At 31.1% G+C, this 20927-nt stretch overlaps 1 protein-coding gene across 1 annotated transcript in view; it reads left to right on the top strand.

The window, feature by feature from the left end:
* Positions 1-3343: 3343 nt before the first annotated feature.
* The window catches only part of LOC114334013 (uncharacterized), a 306742-nt gene continuing 289158 nt past the window's right edge, over positions 3344-20927 (top strand). The window contains exons 1-2 of the mRNA XM_050656931.1: positions 3344-3352; positions 4314-4412. Coding sequence (XP_050512888.1) covers positions 3344-3352; positions 4314-4412 — 108 coding nt within the window. The remainder of the gene's footprint in view (positions 3353-4313; positions 4413-20927) is intronic.

Genomic DNA, 20927 nt, shown 5'->3' with positions numbered 1-20927 from the left:
TCGTTTTGCAAAGAAATTGAGAATGTTTATACATTTTTAATTCATTTACTCTTTTGAGTATTAAGGAATCTTTCTTGTTGGAGCTTTACCATGCTGAGTAGATGAGTTGTGAATTATTTAAAATTCTCTCATCTTAATTTTCTCGGCACCTGTATGACTTATAAATTGTAAAAGTCTCAGGAGGTGTAACCAAAGAAAGTATTCTACCTGTTGTCAATCTGGTGGTACGGAGGCGATATTTATTGTCGTTTTCTGCGCTGCTTCGATTGATAACTTAGTTTGTTTTCCGGTAGATGGCCCTAGTTCATCCGTGACAGTTCTTTCTTTGCAATTCGGGAAGGCCCTAAGCTATGGTAAATGGTTAAAGCGGAGAGAAGAGGATATGGGTTTACTGATGAGGGGAAAAAGATCTCCGAAACCGGTATAGACTCTTCCTGCATTCTCCGCTTTAACCAGAGTATTATGCAGCTGCTGCATTTTCGTTTTGCAAAGAAATTGAGAATGTTTATACATTTTTAATTCATTTACTCTTTTGAGTATTAAGGAATCTTTCTTGTTGGAGCTTTACCATGCTGAGTAGATGAGTTGTGAATTATTTGAAATTCTCTCATCTTAATTTTCTCGGCACCTGTATGACTTATAAATTGTAAAAGTCTCAGGAGGTGTAACCAAAGAAAGTATTCCACCTGTTGTCAATCTGGTGGTACGGAGGCGATATTTATTGTCGTTTTCTGCGCTGCTTCGATTGATAACTTAGTTTGTTTTCCGGTAGATGGCCCTAGTTCATCCGTGACATTTCTTTCTTTGCAATTCGGGAAGGCCCTAAGCTATGGTAAATGGTTAAAGCAGAGAGAAGAGGATATGGGTTTACTGATGAGGGGAAAAAGATCTCCGAAACCGGTATATACTCTTCCTGCACTCTCCGCTTTAACCAAAGTATTATGCAGCTGCTGCATTTTCGTTTTGCAAAGAAATTGAGAATGTTTATACATTTTTCATTAAGAAATGTTTAATAAACAACATATCAAAAAGTTCTACTCGAGAAGTGGGTGCTTCATTTTTTATTAAACAAATGAACTACGAAATTATATGTTTTTTTAAATAACTCCGAAAATATAAATTTTAGAAAAAAACTGACTTGACCATTGAAAAATTCAGAAAATTTTACAAAAAAAAACTTATATAAAGATTTTTCTAAAATTAAATCTCTAGCTTCTGTAATTTTTTATTTATAACGCTAAAGTCACCCTTCTCACACACATTGGCGCACTGTAAACTAGCGTTGGAAGAAGTGCACGATTGAGTTTTTTTAATGTAATTCTTTAACTAATGGATCAAAAGAAATTTTACAAATTGGACATGAAAGAAGATGAAATAAGCTATCTTATGGTTGTAATAAAAAGAAATAAAATTATGGACATAAGTACGGTGTGGGCGAAAAGTGAGCCTTACATGAATTTTGTTTAAAAATGATTTAAAAATGTGTAACTAATACAATTTTACTTATAAAACTCTCAAATTTGCACAACTTAACCCTCAATCATCTTACTAAACGATGTTGTATTCAAAAAAAATCTCAAAAATTTAGTTCAAATAATACGATGTCTCAAAAAATGCAATTTTTGAAAACTTCGTAGTTTGACAGAACTCCCACCATTTTAAGACGGTATTATTCAAGTTTGAATAAATCTAATACAATTTTTTTGCTATTTTTTTAAAGCCTGAATTAATTATTTAACACTGAAACACTGAAACACTGAATTATTTTAGTTTAAAAATGAAATAAACAATTTATTTTTGAGAAAACTAAGAAAGATAACAAAAATATAATACAAAAACCGAAAATTACCAGCTGAAAAAATGTATATACAGAGTGATCAAAACTTTTTTCTGTAAAACTTACCTAAAATACATTTAACAATAAGCTTCAACAATAATAAATGTTCAACAAAAAAATTTTTTTTAGCTCTTATACAGTATGTCTGCGTAACTTGGAACCTATTGATAATTTTTTTAATATCAGTTTTACGAAAAAAAGTTATTCTTTATAAAATACTCTGCATCGTATATAACATAAGATGCAACCATCAAATATCAAATTTTGTTAATTTTGTACGAGGTATGTCAAAAAATATGAATTTCACTCAAGAGTAAAGTACCTTTATATTTCACAATATCGAAAATGTTTATAAAGAAAAGTTGTTTGGAATTAAAAACTATGTTCCAATATGTAATTATATCCTTCTAATCGAAAATTTGTTTTTTTTTTAATATTCTTTCCAATACATTTTAATTTTTAATATTATTGTGAAAATTTTTGTTTATCTTTTTTTTAAGAATGAAATTTCATATTTGTTTGATTGGATTCTACTTATTTTTCATTTAAATATCCGTCATTTTGGATCCGGCATTTTGAAATTTAAATTTTTAATCTTTAATTCAGATTCAACAACCTGTTAAAAATATAGACAATAAATGTTTTAGAAAAATGTTCTTTTTTATGTTATTTTTATAAAATCCGCATTTTAGATCCGCCATTTTATAGTTTTTAATGTTAACATTTAAGTTAGATTTATCAAAGAACTCAAAAATAAATATATGTAGAAATAAATACATTTTGTAAAGAAATTATGATTTTACAACTATTTTTAAGTTATTCGCCATTTTGGATCTGCCATTTTATAATTTAAATTATCAAAATTTGATTCAGGTTCAGCATGCTCTCAAAAATATCCGCATATATGCAAACAAACACGTTTTATCTAAAAATTCGGATTTTACAACTACTTTTTAAGGATTTTTAAGAAAAAATCCGCCATTTTGAATCCGCCATTTTGAATTTGCAAATTGTAATGTCAGATTCGGGTTCAGCATAATCAAAACTAAATTAGAAATATTTTTTATCAAAATAAAATGTTGAATTCACCCTTATTCTTAACATTATTTATACAAAACAATTGTTATTGTTTAAACAATTAATAAACAATTAGCGGCGAAATTTGTGAGTAGAACTTTTTACTTTAACATATTTATAAACTAACAAAAAAAGTTTTAGAAAAATATAACCTTGTTTGATTTTTTCCGAAACATTGTATCTTTTCGTTCTAATTGCACTCCCCTATCAGCATAGGGATTACGTACACTCGATACGCATCGTATCCGCCATGTTTTCCCGTAAGGCGCTATGGGAAAACATGGCGGATACGATGCGTATCGAGTGTACGTAATCCGGGCCCAGATGTATAATTGGTTGGCGATTACAATACTCTAAATATATAACAAATCAATAAGGCGAGTAAAGATAATTTGACACAAAAATAATTATCGATCATATTATGGCAAAATGACAATTGTAATTTCTAGGTTAGTATTTTTCAGCGACGTACCTAAATATAATATTTTATGTCATTGGTAAATATATTAGGACATTGTATAGTGATATTTGATTTTATATTTTTATTTATTTTTATATTAAAATAATTTGAAAAATGATATTCTGACAAATATTTGTATAAATATTGATGTTTATATAAATATAAATATTCCGACAAATCGCACCTTTAATAAAAAAGCGAAATAACTCCAAATTCATGGTTTTCGAGATTTAATCATAAAGTGAAATAACTAGACGAGAAGAACCTGTTCCGTTTAACAGCCAGGTTAAAATGATGAAAATGAGAGAGAGAAATGATTTTCCCGCTTTTTTTTACTAACGCTTTTGCACAAACCGGTACTCGTAAAGTGGTGGAATTCAGTTATACTCCGGCTGTGTTTGGAGGTAAGATATCCGATATTTTCAAAGAAAGTGATACAATACGAAACAATTCTGTGTTTTACTAACGAGTAAGTATATTATTTGCTATCGCTTTTTAGAAAAGTGTACTCTTTCAGATTTATTTCACTTTATTAGAAAACTAGTTGAAGATTTGTTAGTTCATTTATGAGTTAGTTCATTTTAGTAGAAATGATTTTTTATTATGTGCCGTATTATTTCAACTGTATGCAGTTTCTAATTAAAAATTTAAAAAATTACTAAAGTACAATAAGTATTATTTCAATATTCTGCTATTATTTTATTAGATAGGTAGTTAGAAACCTTCACGTTTTTGACTTGTTTTACTTTATTATAAAATCAACAATAATTATTGTAATAGTAATACTTTTAATATGCAATGGTTTGATGTTCGCATTGATACTTATGTACTTATTTTTTGATAATCAAATTTAATTAGATTCTTGTTGACTATCAGCTTCTTGTCTAACTAACCGGTATAATTTATACTATTGTTTTAGAGTGGCGTCTTCTAGTCTAGAGCACAAAAATACTTGGATTAGTAGCGAAAAATTCCTCATTGGATAATAATTCCATCAATGAAAAACCCGTTAATAATACATGTGAAACTACGGAAGAAGTAAGTTTCAATTTGTATTACTTTAATATATGTATAAATACACATTTTTTTATTATAGACTAAGGCTTTTACTTGTTTCTATCAAACAGTAATAGTATCTTACGTAATAATAGTAAACTTACGTATCTATGTCAAAAACTAAAAAAAAACTATCCCCGCTCGTTGTCTGAAAGAGCCATGTACCGAAAAGTGCAGACTTAAGTGCTCCGAGAATATCAATACAGCAAACAGATATGGTATTTTTTGCAAGTTCTGGGAATTGGGCAGTTTGCTAAAGCAAAGAGCATACATAAATTCTTGTATGGATGATATTCAACCTAAGTACAGGTACACAAACGCTGAGAATCCTAGGCGCAGCAACTAGGCTTTTCATTTTGTTATAAATGATGTCAAAATTAGAGTGTTCAAAAATCAATTTTAGATATTTCTGACCGCATGATTTTTACAATACAGACTAAGATTGATGCAAATGGTTTTGCACTGGATGATTTAAGAGGAAAACATGGCAAGCACAGAAAAAATGATCGCGAACTGATAACCGACATCAAGGGGCATATTAATTCTATACCAAGGGTTGACTCACTGCGTACGTGCTTCTACTTCAAGAGAATACGTAGAAGGCAGCAAAATCATTAAAGATTTATACAATGATTTTAAATTAGAACAAGAGCGGAACAATAAAAAAATTGGTACATATATTACCTATTATACAATATTTACGACTGAAGTTAATACCGGTTTCTTCCAACCAAAAAAAAAAGATCAATGCGATCTGTGTAATACCTACAACAATTCCAATGTTAATGAAAATAAAGACCTGGAGCAAAAATATAAATCAAATTTAGAAAAAAAAAACTGGAGTAGGGCTGAGAAATTAAATGACCGAAACAAAGTCAGCCAAAATGTAAGAGTAGCTAGCTGTGCTGCAATGTCATACAGTTCAGTCTTCTTCATTTTATTATAAATCAAAACTGAACTGTTACAATCTAACGGTGTCGGAACTGACAGAAAAATCTAAGCAGGCATATAAAAATGTACACTGTTATTTTTGATCTAAATGTGATGCAAAACGAGGCTCCTTAGAAATCGGTTCTTTCATATGGGCCTATTTAAAAAATATAAGTGAAGAGGGCGATGGTGAAAAAGAAGTCATATTCTATTCAGACAATTGCTGTGGCCAAAACAAGAATAAGTATATAACGTCGCTGTATTTATTCGTTGTGCACACGTTAAAAATTAAGAGAATGACACATAAATTTTTAATAAGGGGCCACAGTCAGAACGAAGCCGATAGTGTGCACAGTCTTATTGAGAAAGAAGTTAAAAAGAGCTTGAAATCTGGATCTATTTACACTCCAGACTCCAGACCAATATGTAACTTTAACAAGGAATGCTAGAAAATCGAACCCACCTTTAATTGTGCACGAGATGAATTACCAATCATTTTATGATTTAAAAGGTTTGCAAGAAGAATTTGGGTATAACTTTACGATTAATACTGAGGGAGAAAATGTTGCATAACTGAAACGAAATCAAAGCAATACAAGTGAACAAAGATAATCCTACATATTTTTTTATAGGACATCATACAATGATGAGACATAAATAGGTAGATGTAAGGAACAAACGAAAAAAAAATAGGATCAATAACGGAAATAGCACTTAAACCCGCCTATACAGAAAAACAAAAATCGAGTACAAACAAACGGAACGATTTGCAAGCATTGCTATCTAAAGGATTGATTCCTTCTTTTTACTCCCAATTTTATAATTCAATAATTTAATCGTTTTTTAATTCATAGTTCTAAGATAAACGTTGTGCCATATTTGAGAGTAGCCACACAAGTTCCTTAAAACAATCTATTTTATATTTTCGGTTTATTTTTTTATTATTAACATCTTTTCATTGTATTATTATAGTGTGACTTATGTTTTCGTTTAATTTTGTAATCAGGCAATTTTGTTAATAAAGATAAATAAACGAATAATCAGTATTTTATTATAAAGAAAACGAAAATTTATTTTGTGTTTAAGAAAATATAGAAACAACTAGGATTAATTCAGTGTCAACTCAAAGTTTTTACATGAAAACTGCAACAAACCTAATTGTTTATTTTACATGACAGTTCAATTAGCAATGAAAGAGCATCATGTAGAATTATTTCATCGGCGCAGAATATATGTTTAATCATAAAGTGAAATAACTATAAACTATCAAAAGAACAACACATTTGCACCCTTAACAATAGACGAGAGGATTAGCATTTACTAAAATCTAAGAGCTTACTAATTAAACTCTCCACACCAACCTTTAGAATTCCTCTAACCCGTATGATTTTTGTGAAATTCATTTTTAACCTGTACTGTGCAAAACTTAAAAACTTTGACTGCAAATTCCCACAAACTGTGTTTTTTGAGTTATTTCTTTTTTTTTTTATTAAAGGTGCGAAATGTCAGATTTAACTAAAATGTCATGTAATGATTTGCGACATTCTTAAAATTATATATGACGTCAAAATTAATGACGCACTAAAAAAAGAGTTTGGGAACCACTATACAGTCGAAATCGCTTATCGGAATACCTTTTAAAGGAATATCCCAGTTTAGTCCATGTATTGGGACCGCTCCCGTCTGGAAAAATTTCTGATTCCGTTTCTTTGTGGATTCCTATTCAAAAATGTCCCCTTTAAACAAATCTGAAGGGTGTCGGGCGGAATTTTTGGGCAGAAATTGTTTAAACAATTTTTTTAAACAAATATAAAGTGAGTTCGACTCTATATGAAACATAGCTTCAAAGAAAAACGAAACGAAAAATATTCAAAACGCATTTAATAATACAGAATATTGCAATGCTGTGGTAAATAAGGACAACATCAGTCAGTGATACTGAAAAAATAAAGAGGATAAATACATTGTATGCAAACAATGTAACAAGAATAAAATAATATAATTCTTTGACTCTATCTTTGCCCATGCATGAAATTACATATTCACGAATTACTTTTTATACTGGGTCTCTTTTTTACTCACAGAAACTAGTATCGCAAAATTAAGCCGCTTGTCCATAAAATCACAATAAGGTAAACAAAGATAAACAATACGGCATGTGTTTGATACCTTGTTCACTATGAATTTTGACGTTTATAATTTTCAGTGACAGTGCTTATTGGTTTATTGTTTATTTCGTTTTACAAATCACCATAAGTGAATACTTGGAGCACACAATGTTCAAAACCTTCCTTTTCAGACATATGGGTATGTCGATTTTAAATTTCTTAGGGTCGGTACTTTATGTCTCGATTAAACCCCGGTTAGTCCCGATTAAACCGGGGTTTAATCGGGACCTCTCTAGGGTCTCTTGCGTTGTAATAAATGCCATTATAATTATTATTATACTTATTTATAAATATAATAATACTTGTAATTGCATTTATTACAACGCAAGAGACCCTAAGAGGTCCCGGTCCCGATTAAACCCCGGTTAGCTAACCGAGGTTTAATCGAGACATAAAGTACCGGGCCTAACGCTCGGTTTCATAATCAACTTAAAGTGAACATTAACTTAAGTTTAATTTAAGGTTGACATTTACCCATATAAATTGCATTGATAAATGTACCAACTTAAAATTTAAAGTCCACTTTAACTGATTATGAAACCGAGCGTAAGTCTGTCGAAAGCCGCTGCATAAATACTTTGACTATCGATATTGATTCTCATGCCCTCCCACTCAATATCCTTAAACGTACATGTCATCAGATTGTAAAGAGTTTTAGTGAGATTTATCAAGAAAAAATTCCCAGTAGTTGTGTGTATACACAGGGCCGCCGAGAGGGCGGTACAGCCGGTACATTTTACCGGGGCCCGGCGATGTAAGGGGCCCGGCGTCGACCAGACCAACCAAAGACATAATTTTTCCCGTTTTTTTTTTGCTCTTCACTTTATGCCCATAATGCCTTTAATTATTAATACTCGGTTATATTCAATATATGACCTTTAATCGATTTGGTTTAAAATTTTAACAGCAACAAATCACAGGAGTCAAGTACTACAGTGCAGTCAGATAAAACTATGGTATGGATATGGAAATTAAAAATATATCAGGGCTTCTAGAAGATTTACAAAAAATCAGAAGAATCTCTGTTGAAGAATCTAAATTAGTTACCAGTAATTTTGGAATAAATCAAATATTGATGATTAATTTGTCTGGGCCTAGTAGTGATGCGACTGACTATTTCATTCATAGAAGATTCCGACCAATAAAAAGCTACAAAAATAAAAATTAAAATGATAATTTTTGATAATATGCCGTCAAGTCAAGTATATTACGTCAGATGCCCTTCGTTGCTACGAAAAAATATATTCCGTGACATTAATGACAATGTTTTAAAAGTTATAAAAATGATGACTTTCAACCGTCAAATATTTATAACAACTGTTTGTTTAATTGTACTAATTTGTACTTATATAAATAAATTACAATAAAATTTTGGTTTTAAACAGTTTTATTCATGAAATAATCGCAGCAAATTGCACTCGATCTCTAAAATTATTATCGAATTGTTGCCCTCGTGACACTTTATCAAAGTGTCACTCGGGAAAAATTCGATAATTTTAGAGCTCTTGTGCAATTACTACTGATAATTTTGAGCCCAACGCAATATTTCGCTGGGAAATATTTAATATTGTCATATAATTTATAAGCAATTTAACTAGAACATTTAATGCTGAAAATAAAATTCATTCGCTAATATTTAAAATTTTATGGATATTCCGAGATGAAGACAATATTAAAAAAAATTGATAGGTATATGTATTGCGCGAGTTTTATAAAGAAGACATCAGTGAAGAATTATGAAATTTTTTATTTGAGAGCGATATACACGGATAATATTGATGACTCTCAACTTTCTTCAATAGATTTGCTTAATAAAATAAACATCTCAAATTTGAATCGTTATTGCGTTAAGAATATTTTGCACATTACCGATGACATTCGCAGAAGCAGAAAGATCCTTTAGTTTTCTTTATCGCATAAAAAATGCTATGAGGTAATAGCTACAATGAAACAGGATCGGTTAGCTGCCTATCAACTTTGTGAATAGAGAATGATTTGGCAAAATCATGCCATTTTTCGAAAATTACAAACGTTTTTGACGATCAGAAAACTCGAAAAACACCTGTATTATAAATATTTTCACTATTATAAATATAATCAAAATTTAATAAAATTTATATTTGAAATGTTTGTTATTATTTATTATTAATAATTTTATTTCTATAAAAATCAAACATTTTTTTTTTCGCTCTTCACTTTTTACCGGGGCCCTCTCATCCCTCTCGGTGGCCCTGTAGTATACATACTGTAATTATTTAAAACGTTATAAGAGGAGTATAAAGACTTCTTTTTGTAATTGTATATTTAATTATTTTAATAAGATTATCCAAAAATATACGTTTTCGGTCTTATTAAACCACGGTAACTGATCCTTTGGTTTACATATTTAAATTTAAAAATTGATGACATAATGTCGATGATTTTTAAATAAAACAGAACTCTTTGAACCCTTACTCTAAAATGGCGGCGCTCAATCAAGTCGTAACAAAGCTTCAAACCAACTCAGAGTTACAGCCGAATTTTAGTTGGTTTGTATAATATAGCTCTGGTATGACCCGGTTTATTCAAATCATTCAATTACAATGCCATCTTCTTCTGAGGCTCTGTTATTTTTTGTTTCTTTTAATATCGCTACAACTTACTCGATGTTACTGTAACTTCTGAATCAAGAGATTATGAATATATTTTATTACTTTTATTACATTTCTTCTCAATAATTTAAAACTTTTATTTCGTTCAATTTCTTCCTGAACAGTTTCGGATTTGTATTTTTATACATCTGTTCCTATTTCATTTCATATTTCTTTGCTATTTCAACTCTAATATGCTTTGTCTTTTTTTCGATATATCTTAGTTTTTCAGTAAGCTCTTTTGTTTGTTGACTTATTTTATTACCTACTTTAACTTTTATTTTGTATTCAAGATCTTTCTCAACAGTCCTGAAAGGAATTACCTACAACGTCACATTTTTTTAAAAATTACTCCCTAAACACTGAACATACTTCCCATATTACATGTAAACATATCTGTTAAAATTCCAACTAAAATACTGAAGTGCACAGTAAAACAAACCAATATTTTTTATAGTGAAAACTTTAACTGTAAACACGAAATCCTGTAATCACGAAATGTCGATGTCAGTGGCGTGCTGGCCATATAAATGAATCGGTGCAATCACCGAGAGGCCGCGGCCTCTTGAGGCCGGTCAAATAGGTTCACAAAAAATTTAGATGTAACTAAAAAAATATTTTTTTAATTTCTAATCGAATGTTAATTTTGCTAATAATATTTATTAATAAACATTTAAAAAAAATTAAAAAATTTTTAATTGTAAAATACAGTAATTTAATTGTAAAATGTAAGTAGGTAATTAAATAAGACTATATACATAAATAGATTGCTACAGATAATATTTATTTTCATGCATACAAGTATAAAATATTTATTGTTTTCCAATTGTCTTCAAACATGTATGTAACTACTCTGCAGAATAAAAAATGTAAAAACGTCTTGCACATTTTTGACCGAAATATTGGAACTATGAAAAAACGATTTGATCAAGGCAATTCGTTTTATGATGATATAATCACTCTAAATCCTAGAAATGTTGATATAATAAAAAATGGTATACCTTTAACGGCATTTAAATCATTTACTGAAAAATTCAGAAATTGTTATCCTTCCATATCTGCGCTTGCAATTTTAGAGAAGAACTCGTGGATTTTGTTCAGTCTACATAAAATATAAAGGATGATATTATTAATCTAAGTGATAATGAACATTAAGTAGCAAATTACAATGTTGTTGATATCGTGAAAACTTCACCTCCGTGTGGTACTAAAAAGTAAAAAGTGTAAAGATTGTATAGCTTACTTTTACGCTGTTTAACATAAGTACAGCTTATATCAGTGTGCTTATCCAAATTTAAACAGTATATAAGCATTTATTAACTCTTTCAGTGACACAAGTATCTTGCAAAAGAAGCTTTTCAACGTTGAAATGCATAAAAAATCGGTTAAGAAATAACAGAAGATCACTTGGAAACATTTATGCTAATAGACTAGTAAGGATCTGTTTTTAGGTGGATGTGAGAGGTGGCATTCAGATTTTTACGGATAAAGTTAGGTGATAACTTCGTTAATAATAATTGATTTATGCTCTTCTCAAATATGCCCGGAACATTAAGGTGATACAGTAGCGATCAACAGGTAGCCAAAACGCGTTCCAAGATTGCGGCCGTAATTCTGAATAATTTTTTGAGATATTTGGCACACATATTCGTAATATAATAAAGAATGGCGGTACAGAGCCCAATTTGAAAAATATATTAATATGTGGAAATTACTCTGTACCTAATTAAATACAATATTAAAAAAACTAGCCTGTACCGCCATTAAGAAAAACAAAAAAATACACTTTCTTCAAATAAACTTTTTTATCCGATGCCTAGATTTTGTGTCATTTTGGAACTACTAATGAAATAAAAAATTTTAGTAGTTCCAAAATGACACAAAATCTAGACATCGGATAAAAAAGTTTATTTGAAGAAAGTGTATTTTTTTGTTCTTCTTAATGGCGGTACAGGCTCGTTTTTTCAATATTGTATTTAATTACAGAGTAATTTCCACATATTAATATATTTTTAAAATTGGGCTCTGTACCGCTATTCTTTATTATATTACGAATAAGTGTGCCAAATATCTCGAAAAAATATTCAAAATTACAACCGCAATCTTGGAACGCGTTTTCGCTACCTGTTGATCGCTACTGTTTCCTCTTATTAAAAAAAATAAAATATTTAAAAATTTCAAAAAATTTCGTTTTTTTTTCTAATTTTTTTGCTTATAACTTAAAAACTGTTCATTTTAGAACAAAGTCCTATAGGAATAAAACAAAGATAATTAAATTTTTTATCAGATGCGATTGGTTAAAAATGTCTTAATTTATCACCCTTGCTTCAAAATAGCAATAAATATAAAATAAGGGGGCAAAACAAGCCTGTTTTTATTCAATGATTTTCCATCACTTAGGTTACACTTGGAACCTTCCTAATTCGCTTAGAAAATTTTTGTAATGTGCTAAAATCGTACACCAAACCAAATTTCATTAAAATTGACTTACTAGATTATGCATAATAATTTTGCAATCTAAACTTTTAAATCTAAATTAAAATTTTTAAAATCTTGCCCAACAAAAACTAGAACATACAAAGATTAGTCAATTTTTTACATATAAGGAAGTACTCCACCTATCTAGTGCACTTTACAGAATTGAAATCGGATTATTCAAGCAGCCTCAGCGATGTTTTAAAGTTATAAACAATTTTTTGGCTTATAAACAAATTAGTGCTATGGCCAGGAGGGGGTGCTACGGGCTCCCTTATTTAGATGGACTTACCCAAGTTTTTTATGTATTTTGACCCGTAGAACATGAATTTTTTGGGTAACAGTTGATCCGGATATCGATAAGATTGTTATATAAACAAAGAACTTGAGGAATTACATAAAATCGATTTTTCGCAAAATAAAACATTTTTTTGTATTTCTTGGGTAATTCTAAGCAAAAATGTTCTTACAAGTTTTTTCGTAGGATGCATAGTTTTCGAGATAAACGCGGTGGAACGTTTGATTAAAAAATAAAATAGCAATTCTGCTGACAGCATTTGAAAGTTTAAGTCAAATTATACCGGTTTTAATTATTTGCATTGCTAAAAATTAATTTTTTATTATTAAACAAAGCTATTTGTTTATAAGCCAAAAAATTGTTGATAAATTTAAACGTTGCTTAAGGGCCCATTAAATAATCCGATTTTAATTCTGTAAAGTGTATTAGATAGGCAGAGAACCTCTTTATATGTAAAAAAAATTAGCCAAATTCTAAATGGTCTACTTTTTGTTCAGAAAGATTTTAAAAAATTTGAACTTTTTTAAAAATATTTAGATTGCAAATTTATTATGCAAAATTTATTAGGTCGATTTTAATGAAATTTGGTACACGATTTAACCCTTAACTACAGAGATCCGGTATTTTTTACCGGCGGGCATTCCCAAAATGTGGATTTCATGGTAACCTCACGACTTACAAGTTCATGTGTCTCTGTACCTCTCGGGTAGTTTGTATAACAGTGCTAGTCAAAGCGTATAGTGTTTATTGTCAATATTTTCTTTTCTAGCACACATCAAAAATCTTAACCGGTAAAAATTGCCGGATGTCTGTTTTAAGTAAGTATTTTTATATGAGTACTATATTTGTAAATCTGAAATGTTTATATTATTTTTTTGTGTTTTTAGGAAAAAAAGTAAAGAAATGGACTGTGGAAGTCATCCTGGACTTTCAATGAAGGTTAACTTTGACGATAAAAATGTTGAGGTCACTTTGCAAAAATGGAATTGCCATTTAATTCTGTGATAATTTTACCCCTTGCAGATTTTTTCTCATGGATGTAAAAATTTTTGTAAATGATATTTTATGTTTCCTTTGTGATTCTATGTTACGTTTATTTGTTAAAAAAAGTCTAAATTTTTGTTCATAGCATTTATGGCCGTTTTTTTCAATAGACCAAAAATGTTACCAAAATTCTGGTTTAATAGATTATTCTTCAAAAATCTTGTATTATATTATTATTAAAATCACTCATTTCACCATTTTCCCATATCTAGAGACTCCATAAAAAGTCATAATGCAATTTTTTTTTTGTTTTTTATTATTAACTTTATATTTTGACTCTATTTTATAATGACCGGTAAAAAATACCGGGGATCTGTAATTACGTGCTAATATTTGGATGTCTTTAGTTAAGGGTTAAGTATGTTACAAGTAATTTCCTAAGTGAATTACTAAGGTCCTAACTGCCACCAAAGTGGTTAAAAAATATTGAGTAACAACAGACTTATTTTGCCCCCTTATTTTGTATTTATTGCTATATTGCAGAAAAGGTAATACCTTAAGACATTTTTTACCAGTCGTATATCATACAAAATTCAATTATCTTTATTTTATTTTTCTACTACTTTGTTCCAAAACGAATCGTTTTAAAGTTATAAGCAAAGAAAGCAGAAAAAAATCGATGTTTTTCGAAATTTTTAAATATTTTAATTTTTTTATTAATGTTCCGGGCATTATTGAGAAGGAGCGTAAGTCAATTATTATTACTGAAGGTGTCACCTAACTTTATGTGCAAGAATCCGAATGCCACCTCTCACATCCAAAAATAGACGTTTTTTCGCAGATCCTTACTGGTCTATAACGGCTATAGAAAAAGAAGCTTTAAATTAGCTTAAAAATGATGAAATAATCTACGAATCTGCTCAAAAATTTACTTTATTGCGAAAATTATTGATCGAGAGTTAAGTAATTATTTTATAAAATAATTGCAAATTAATGTTTAGATTATTGTGTTGTATTAACATTTTAAATATTATTAAATAAAAGTATTTGCACTGTACTGGTATTTGTACTCTCTTGTATAATTGATTTACTAAAATACATAACTGAAAAATTCTCAAGATTTTATTTTACTTTTATCAAATTATGGTTTCTGCCATACTACATTCAATATTGTCATACATGTCCTTTACTATTTGTAAGATTGCTTATTCTTAAATAAAAAAATATAGCAAATTAAAAAAATCATTGAATTCAAAGTTTTATGTTTGATTTAAGAATAATTTATATATATTTTTTGATTTTATGAATAACGAATAAAATATCCTGATAATAGAAGGTAAAATGAGGAGGGGAGGCCGCTTTTCTATAAAATCACCGGACCGCTTGAAAAATTCCAGCACGCCACTGGTCGATGTGTAAATTTATAGCTGTCAATTAAAAAAAACTTATTTATATATTAATAAAAATGTATAACGCTATAAAAATTGAAGGTTAAGCGTGGAAATACAGTTTTCCAGATGGCGCGGCGGTGAGATGTATTGTTGCGTGTCTTCTGTTACGATCGTTAGCATGTGGCGGTAAATGACATCTGATACTTTATTATGATTTATTATTTTAAATAAACATGTAATTTGCATACTAGTCAATATACTAGGCAATATATATAATAACTTGCTACTACATACAATATATATTTGGCATCTATTAAGGTACAAACATAGTGGAAGCGGTTTCTGCTTACGGGCAAACAGCTCGAATCTGAGCGGTTATCGCGCGCGTGAATGGTAGCATTGTGAATACGGGTTGTCAGTTGTGTCTACAACTTCTAGCAAAATGTCGTTTTCTGATAACGATATGATTGATTTTGATTCTGTTTTGACTTAATTGAAAAGAAAAAAAGTTAGTCTACATTTTCTTAATCACGAAAGAATAATTTATAGAAAATATCATCATTAAATTTATTTCAAAACTTTTCAAAAATGTCCTTTTTTAACAGGTCAGAAAGGTGTTAAGCGAAGTTTTTGGGCGGAATTTGTTTAAACAATTTTTTTTAATAATTTCAAAAGATAATCTGTTTTTGATAAGAAAAATAGTAAATTTTTCTATTACTGCATGGCGAAATTCTAAGTTGTCCTTTTGTGCACCATTTTTCTTATACGTAAAATAGAAAAGCTATATCTGATAATGAAAGAATACTTTTTTATAATATTTCTTTCCCCTCTTTCTATGGGATAATCATGTAGGTGTTAAAGGAGTATCATTTTAGTCAATAAATAATTTGGACTATTCTATTGGAGTTTTTCTCTGTCGTTTTATTTATTTTCTTCATGTTTGTAAACACTGCAAATCTAACACAAGAAATATCTAGTACCTGACAGACACAAAAATAGACTGCAATAAGGTTACTCTTAAAAATAACAATAAAACACAAGCTCCATACAGTTACGCTAGCCGAGTCGAGAGGGGTAGAAGGTTACATACCCAGTCTGTATAAGCTTCTGACTTCCTTTGAACTGTATTCATCTACCGACAAACGATGGGAGACATTGCGCCGATCCAGACCGGTCATAAATAGAGGGTTCGATCCTCAAATTCGAAAGATTTGCCCAAGGATTGTAAATCACAAATTTTGAGGGAAATAACGCTATTTCACGTTGCGTTGATTCTCATCTTTAATTTCATTTTTTCCTATTACATCTTTTCTATTTTTCTTGGCGTGCCACGCCATGTTCCACTGGATCCCAGCTTTAGACTCGCATGCAGGCTGTGTTTTAAGTAATGGACGTTATGTTGCCTTTTAGTTAAATCCAACGACATCAACATTGTGTTGCTTTAATTTGAATCTATTAAACGTTTAAAATACAATTTCAACAGTTTTATACTATTTTATGAAAATATTTGAAGTATCTACTCAAGTTTTCACTGATGGTAATATTATGATAGGATCGAAAACGTTTTGAAAAAATGTTCGTTTATAGTTTATAAATTTGAAAAAATCAATATAGTTCGTTTGGATGTCTCATTAGCTTAATGTTTTTTAACATATATACATATTACATTGGAAGTTTTTTCTTTTGCTTAAAAGTTTTTTAACTATGGTAGATAGCCAACCACTGTGAACGAACTATCCATCCCATTTAAAAAGAGATAGAGAAATATTTTTGGTTTAGACAAATTACAGTTGTTGGCACTGGATCCGCGCTCCTAAAGTTTATGGATCTTTTAACTGACTTATGCCTTACAAAATCAAATTGGAATTGCCCAATTTCAAAATAAGCGTGTCGGAGTTTTCATTTCATATTTTTTTGTTTTTTTTTTTAATTAATTTTGACGTCCAACCTATTGAAAAAAACGCACCTTCCGTTCTATAATAAAAGCAAATTTTATAATTTCTTTAAAAATTGTTTTAAATAAATAAGTTGCCATGAAAAACTTAAGCTAAATTTTTAAACATCACATATTGGTTACCTTAGCGCTGTGAATTTTTAATGCCTTTATAACCCTCTATATCAAAAAAGAAAACTTCTGTTGGAGTGCAAGTAAAATGAAAGATATACTCCAACAGAAGTAAGGAATTAGGGAAGTAACTAGGGGGACAAAATGGGACAAGAATGAAGATAGATTGGAGGTAAAGAAGAGAGTGAAGTGGCTTCTACGTTGAGAAGCCGCAGTAGGGAAAATATTAAGAAAAAACTGAAGTACTTGTATGGAGGAATAATGAGATGTAGAAATAGATGAACTGAAATAATAAAAGTATGAATGGACAAATTCAAACTAAATAGAGTTGGCTAGCAAGAGATGCAAGAGAACAACTTGACACTCATGGAGGGATACGGCTCGTTTGCATGCCTGTCGAAGAACAGTAGCCCTAAGTAGATAATAATGATGACTAAAAGGTGAAATAATAAAATAAGTATAATATACTGAAAATGAATGAAGATGAATAATTGCTAAAAACGAACAAAATAAATAAAACTAATAAATCATGGGCGCCATGAAAATGATTTTCGATCATTCTCCCAGGTATCTTACACTGCTGTCAAATATTAAATATATTAAATAAATAAATATATGGAAATATAGGGAATAATAAGAAATGATATGCAAAATAAGTAAATATTTATTAAGAATAACTACTAGATGTTTGACAATCTCTGAGTTAACCAAAGTGCATATTATGTGACTCTAAAATGACATATGTTATACAAAGTTATATTTGAGATAACTACAATAATGTTATCTGTTACAAAATTACATAAGTACCTCTCACTTACATATAGGGTACAACTCTCATGAGTCTTCTACCAAATGGTTATAGTACGCTTGCTACGTACCACTAAATTGAAACCGACGAAGATGAAAATAATACAAATAAATAGGCCCAAGCCTCACTAAGAGAAAACACAATAATGAATAAGCAAAGTTAAATATACAAATGAATAAAAGTTATAGTAATGAAGTTAAGATAAATACCGAACCTATGACCTAAATTAACCGAGCAAATGCAATGAAATAAAGTAACGATGAGTTAAACGAACAAATGAAATAAAGCGAATAACAACAAAATATTTGGGAAACAAGCAAATAATAAAACCTAAATTTACATAATGACATTAAATCGACTAAATTACCAATAAAATATAAAACCTAATACCTTTTGGCAAATATGCCGAGCTCAACATACGATAACGCAGGTTTATACATGAGTTTGGGAACTTAATACCATAATATACAAATATGTTATATAAATAGGTAAACTAAATCTGAAACAAAATTAATAAACAGTGCATTAAAATAAAACATATGTGATAAACACACAATAGCTACTAATGTCACCCACTGGTAGTTCCCAAACAAACCCGAACGACTCCTAAATAGGTTGCTGGCGCATCCCCGGAAATGAGCACCAGGATGGAGCACCATGCCTCCTGTAGACATCATCATCATTTGGCTCTACAACTCTATGTGAGTCTTGGCCGCGTTTACTATTTCCCTCCATTGTTGTCGGTCCAGAGCAGCTATTTCCCACTGCTGTACTCCCATTTTGCGTAGATCGCTGGCTACTGCGTCCTTCCATCTCTTTCTTGGGCGACCAACTGACCTTTTTCCATCGGGCCTTTCCCAGAATGTGGCGTTTAGAAGTCTTTCGTCAGTTGATCTTAGTACGTGACCCGCCCATCGTATTCTGTTTGATTTAATGTAGCGTACTATGTTTTCATCTCCGTATATTGTCTGGAGTTCATCATTGTGTCTTTTTCTCCATTCTCCTGTTATCTCTTCTCTGCAAGGCCCATAGATAGTCCGCAGTATCTTTCTTTCAAGTACCAGTAATTTTGTTGTTTCTCGCTGATTCAGAGTCCAGGTTTCGCTTCCGTACGTTATTGTGGGACGAATTATTGTCTTATATACTCTTATTTTTGCTGGTCTTGAGAGTATTTTTGATTTAAGTAGGGTCCTTAACGAGTAATATGCCCTGTTTCCTGCAATAATCCTGGCTGCCACGTCCTTTTCATAGTTATTTTCAGATGTTATGATCGCTCCCAAGTACTTAAATTCTTTGACGACTTCAAAATTGTATTCATTAATTGTTACGTTTTGTCTAACCCTTGGTCTTGGGTTCTTCGTAACCACCATGTACTTGGTCTTGTCCTCGTTGACCTTAAGACCAACTTCCTTGGCTCCGTTCTCGAATAGGGTGAAAACTTCTTTTGCATCTCTGGTGGATTGTGCAATTGTGTCCACGTCATCCGCAAAGGCTAATAGTATTTTGATCCTTGGGCGGCAAATCCGTTTGTCAGTTGTGGCTGAGCTTTCCTTATTGCATGTTCCAGTGCGAAGTTAAACAGCAGGGGGGCGAGAGGATCTCCTTGTCTAAGTCCTGTGTCAATGAGGAATTCCTCCGACGTGTTGCTGCCAACTCTGATTCGTGCGGAAGCGTTCTCCGTGCTCACCTTTGCTAATCGTACCAGTTTTCCAGGTACTCCCATTTCTACCATAGTCTCCCACAATGCTTCTCTGCTAACAGAATCGTAAGCTTGTTTGAAGTCCACGAAGATTTGGTGTACATCGCGGTTGAATTCCCAGTTTTTTTCCAACACCTGGCGTAGGACGAAGATCTGGTCTATAGTCGACCTTCCCGGTCTCAATCCGCTTTGGTAGTCGCCTATTATTTCCTCTGCGTATGGAGTTAATCTTCTAAACAGTATTATGGATATAATCTTGTATGTTGTATTAATTAACGATATTCCTCTATAGTTCCGACATATTTGTTTGTCTCCCTTCTTGTGAATAGGTATTATATGACTTTCATGCCAGTGTTTCGGTATTTCTTCTCTTTCCCAGACCTCTCTTATAAGATGATATATCTCAAGATGTAGTTTGTCTCCCCCTTTTTTTAGTAGTTCCGCCTGTATGCCGTCTGGGCCTGGGGCTTTATGGTTTTTTAGGGACGAAATTGCGGACTTTACTTCAGCTAGTGTGGGCCCTGGTATTTCAGGTTCGGCTAACTGGTACTGTCTTTGTTGCCCTGTCGTTGTGGGGTTTTCTGTATTTAAGAGTTGCTCAAAATACTCTCTTCATTGGCGGCTTATCTCTTCGTCGTCAGTGAGTAATTGTCCTGCATCGTCTTTTATAAATCTTGGGCTGTTGATCGTGTTGCCCGTCATTGTTTTTATGTCCCTATAAAACTGTCTAGACTGACCGGTTCTATGTTCCTCCTAGAGTTGCTGTATTCGTGCTTCTAGGTACTGTTTCTTTTTTCTTCTCAAAAGTCTTCTCGTTTGAGTACTTACTCTGTTGTAGTCCTCCCTGTTCTCTTCTGTAGGTCGCGTTAGTAGCTCCAGCCTCTTGATTGCTTTCTGCTGTAAGCTTTGTTCGCACTCCTGGTCAAACCACTGGTTTTTCTTCTTGTTATTCCCCAGGTATTCTTGTAGACCCAGGTGCAAAAACGAAGAGGAGCCGGAATGCCCCCAAAAACTTGTTTCCCCAAGTGACTGCTGCCAGTGACTTATGG

The sequence above is a fragment of the Diabrotica virgifera genome, chromosome 7 (assembly GCF_917563875.1).
Source record: "Diabrotica virgifera virgifera chromosome 7, PGI_DIABVI_V3a".
In the NCBI taxonomy this organism is placed as follows: domain Eukaryota; kingdom Metazoa; phylum Arthropoda; class Insecta; order Coleoptera; family Chrysomelidae; genus Diabrotica; species Diabrotica virgifera.
This window is presented reverse-complemented; position numbering and strand designations above follow the sequence as displayed.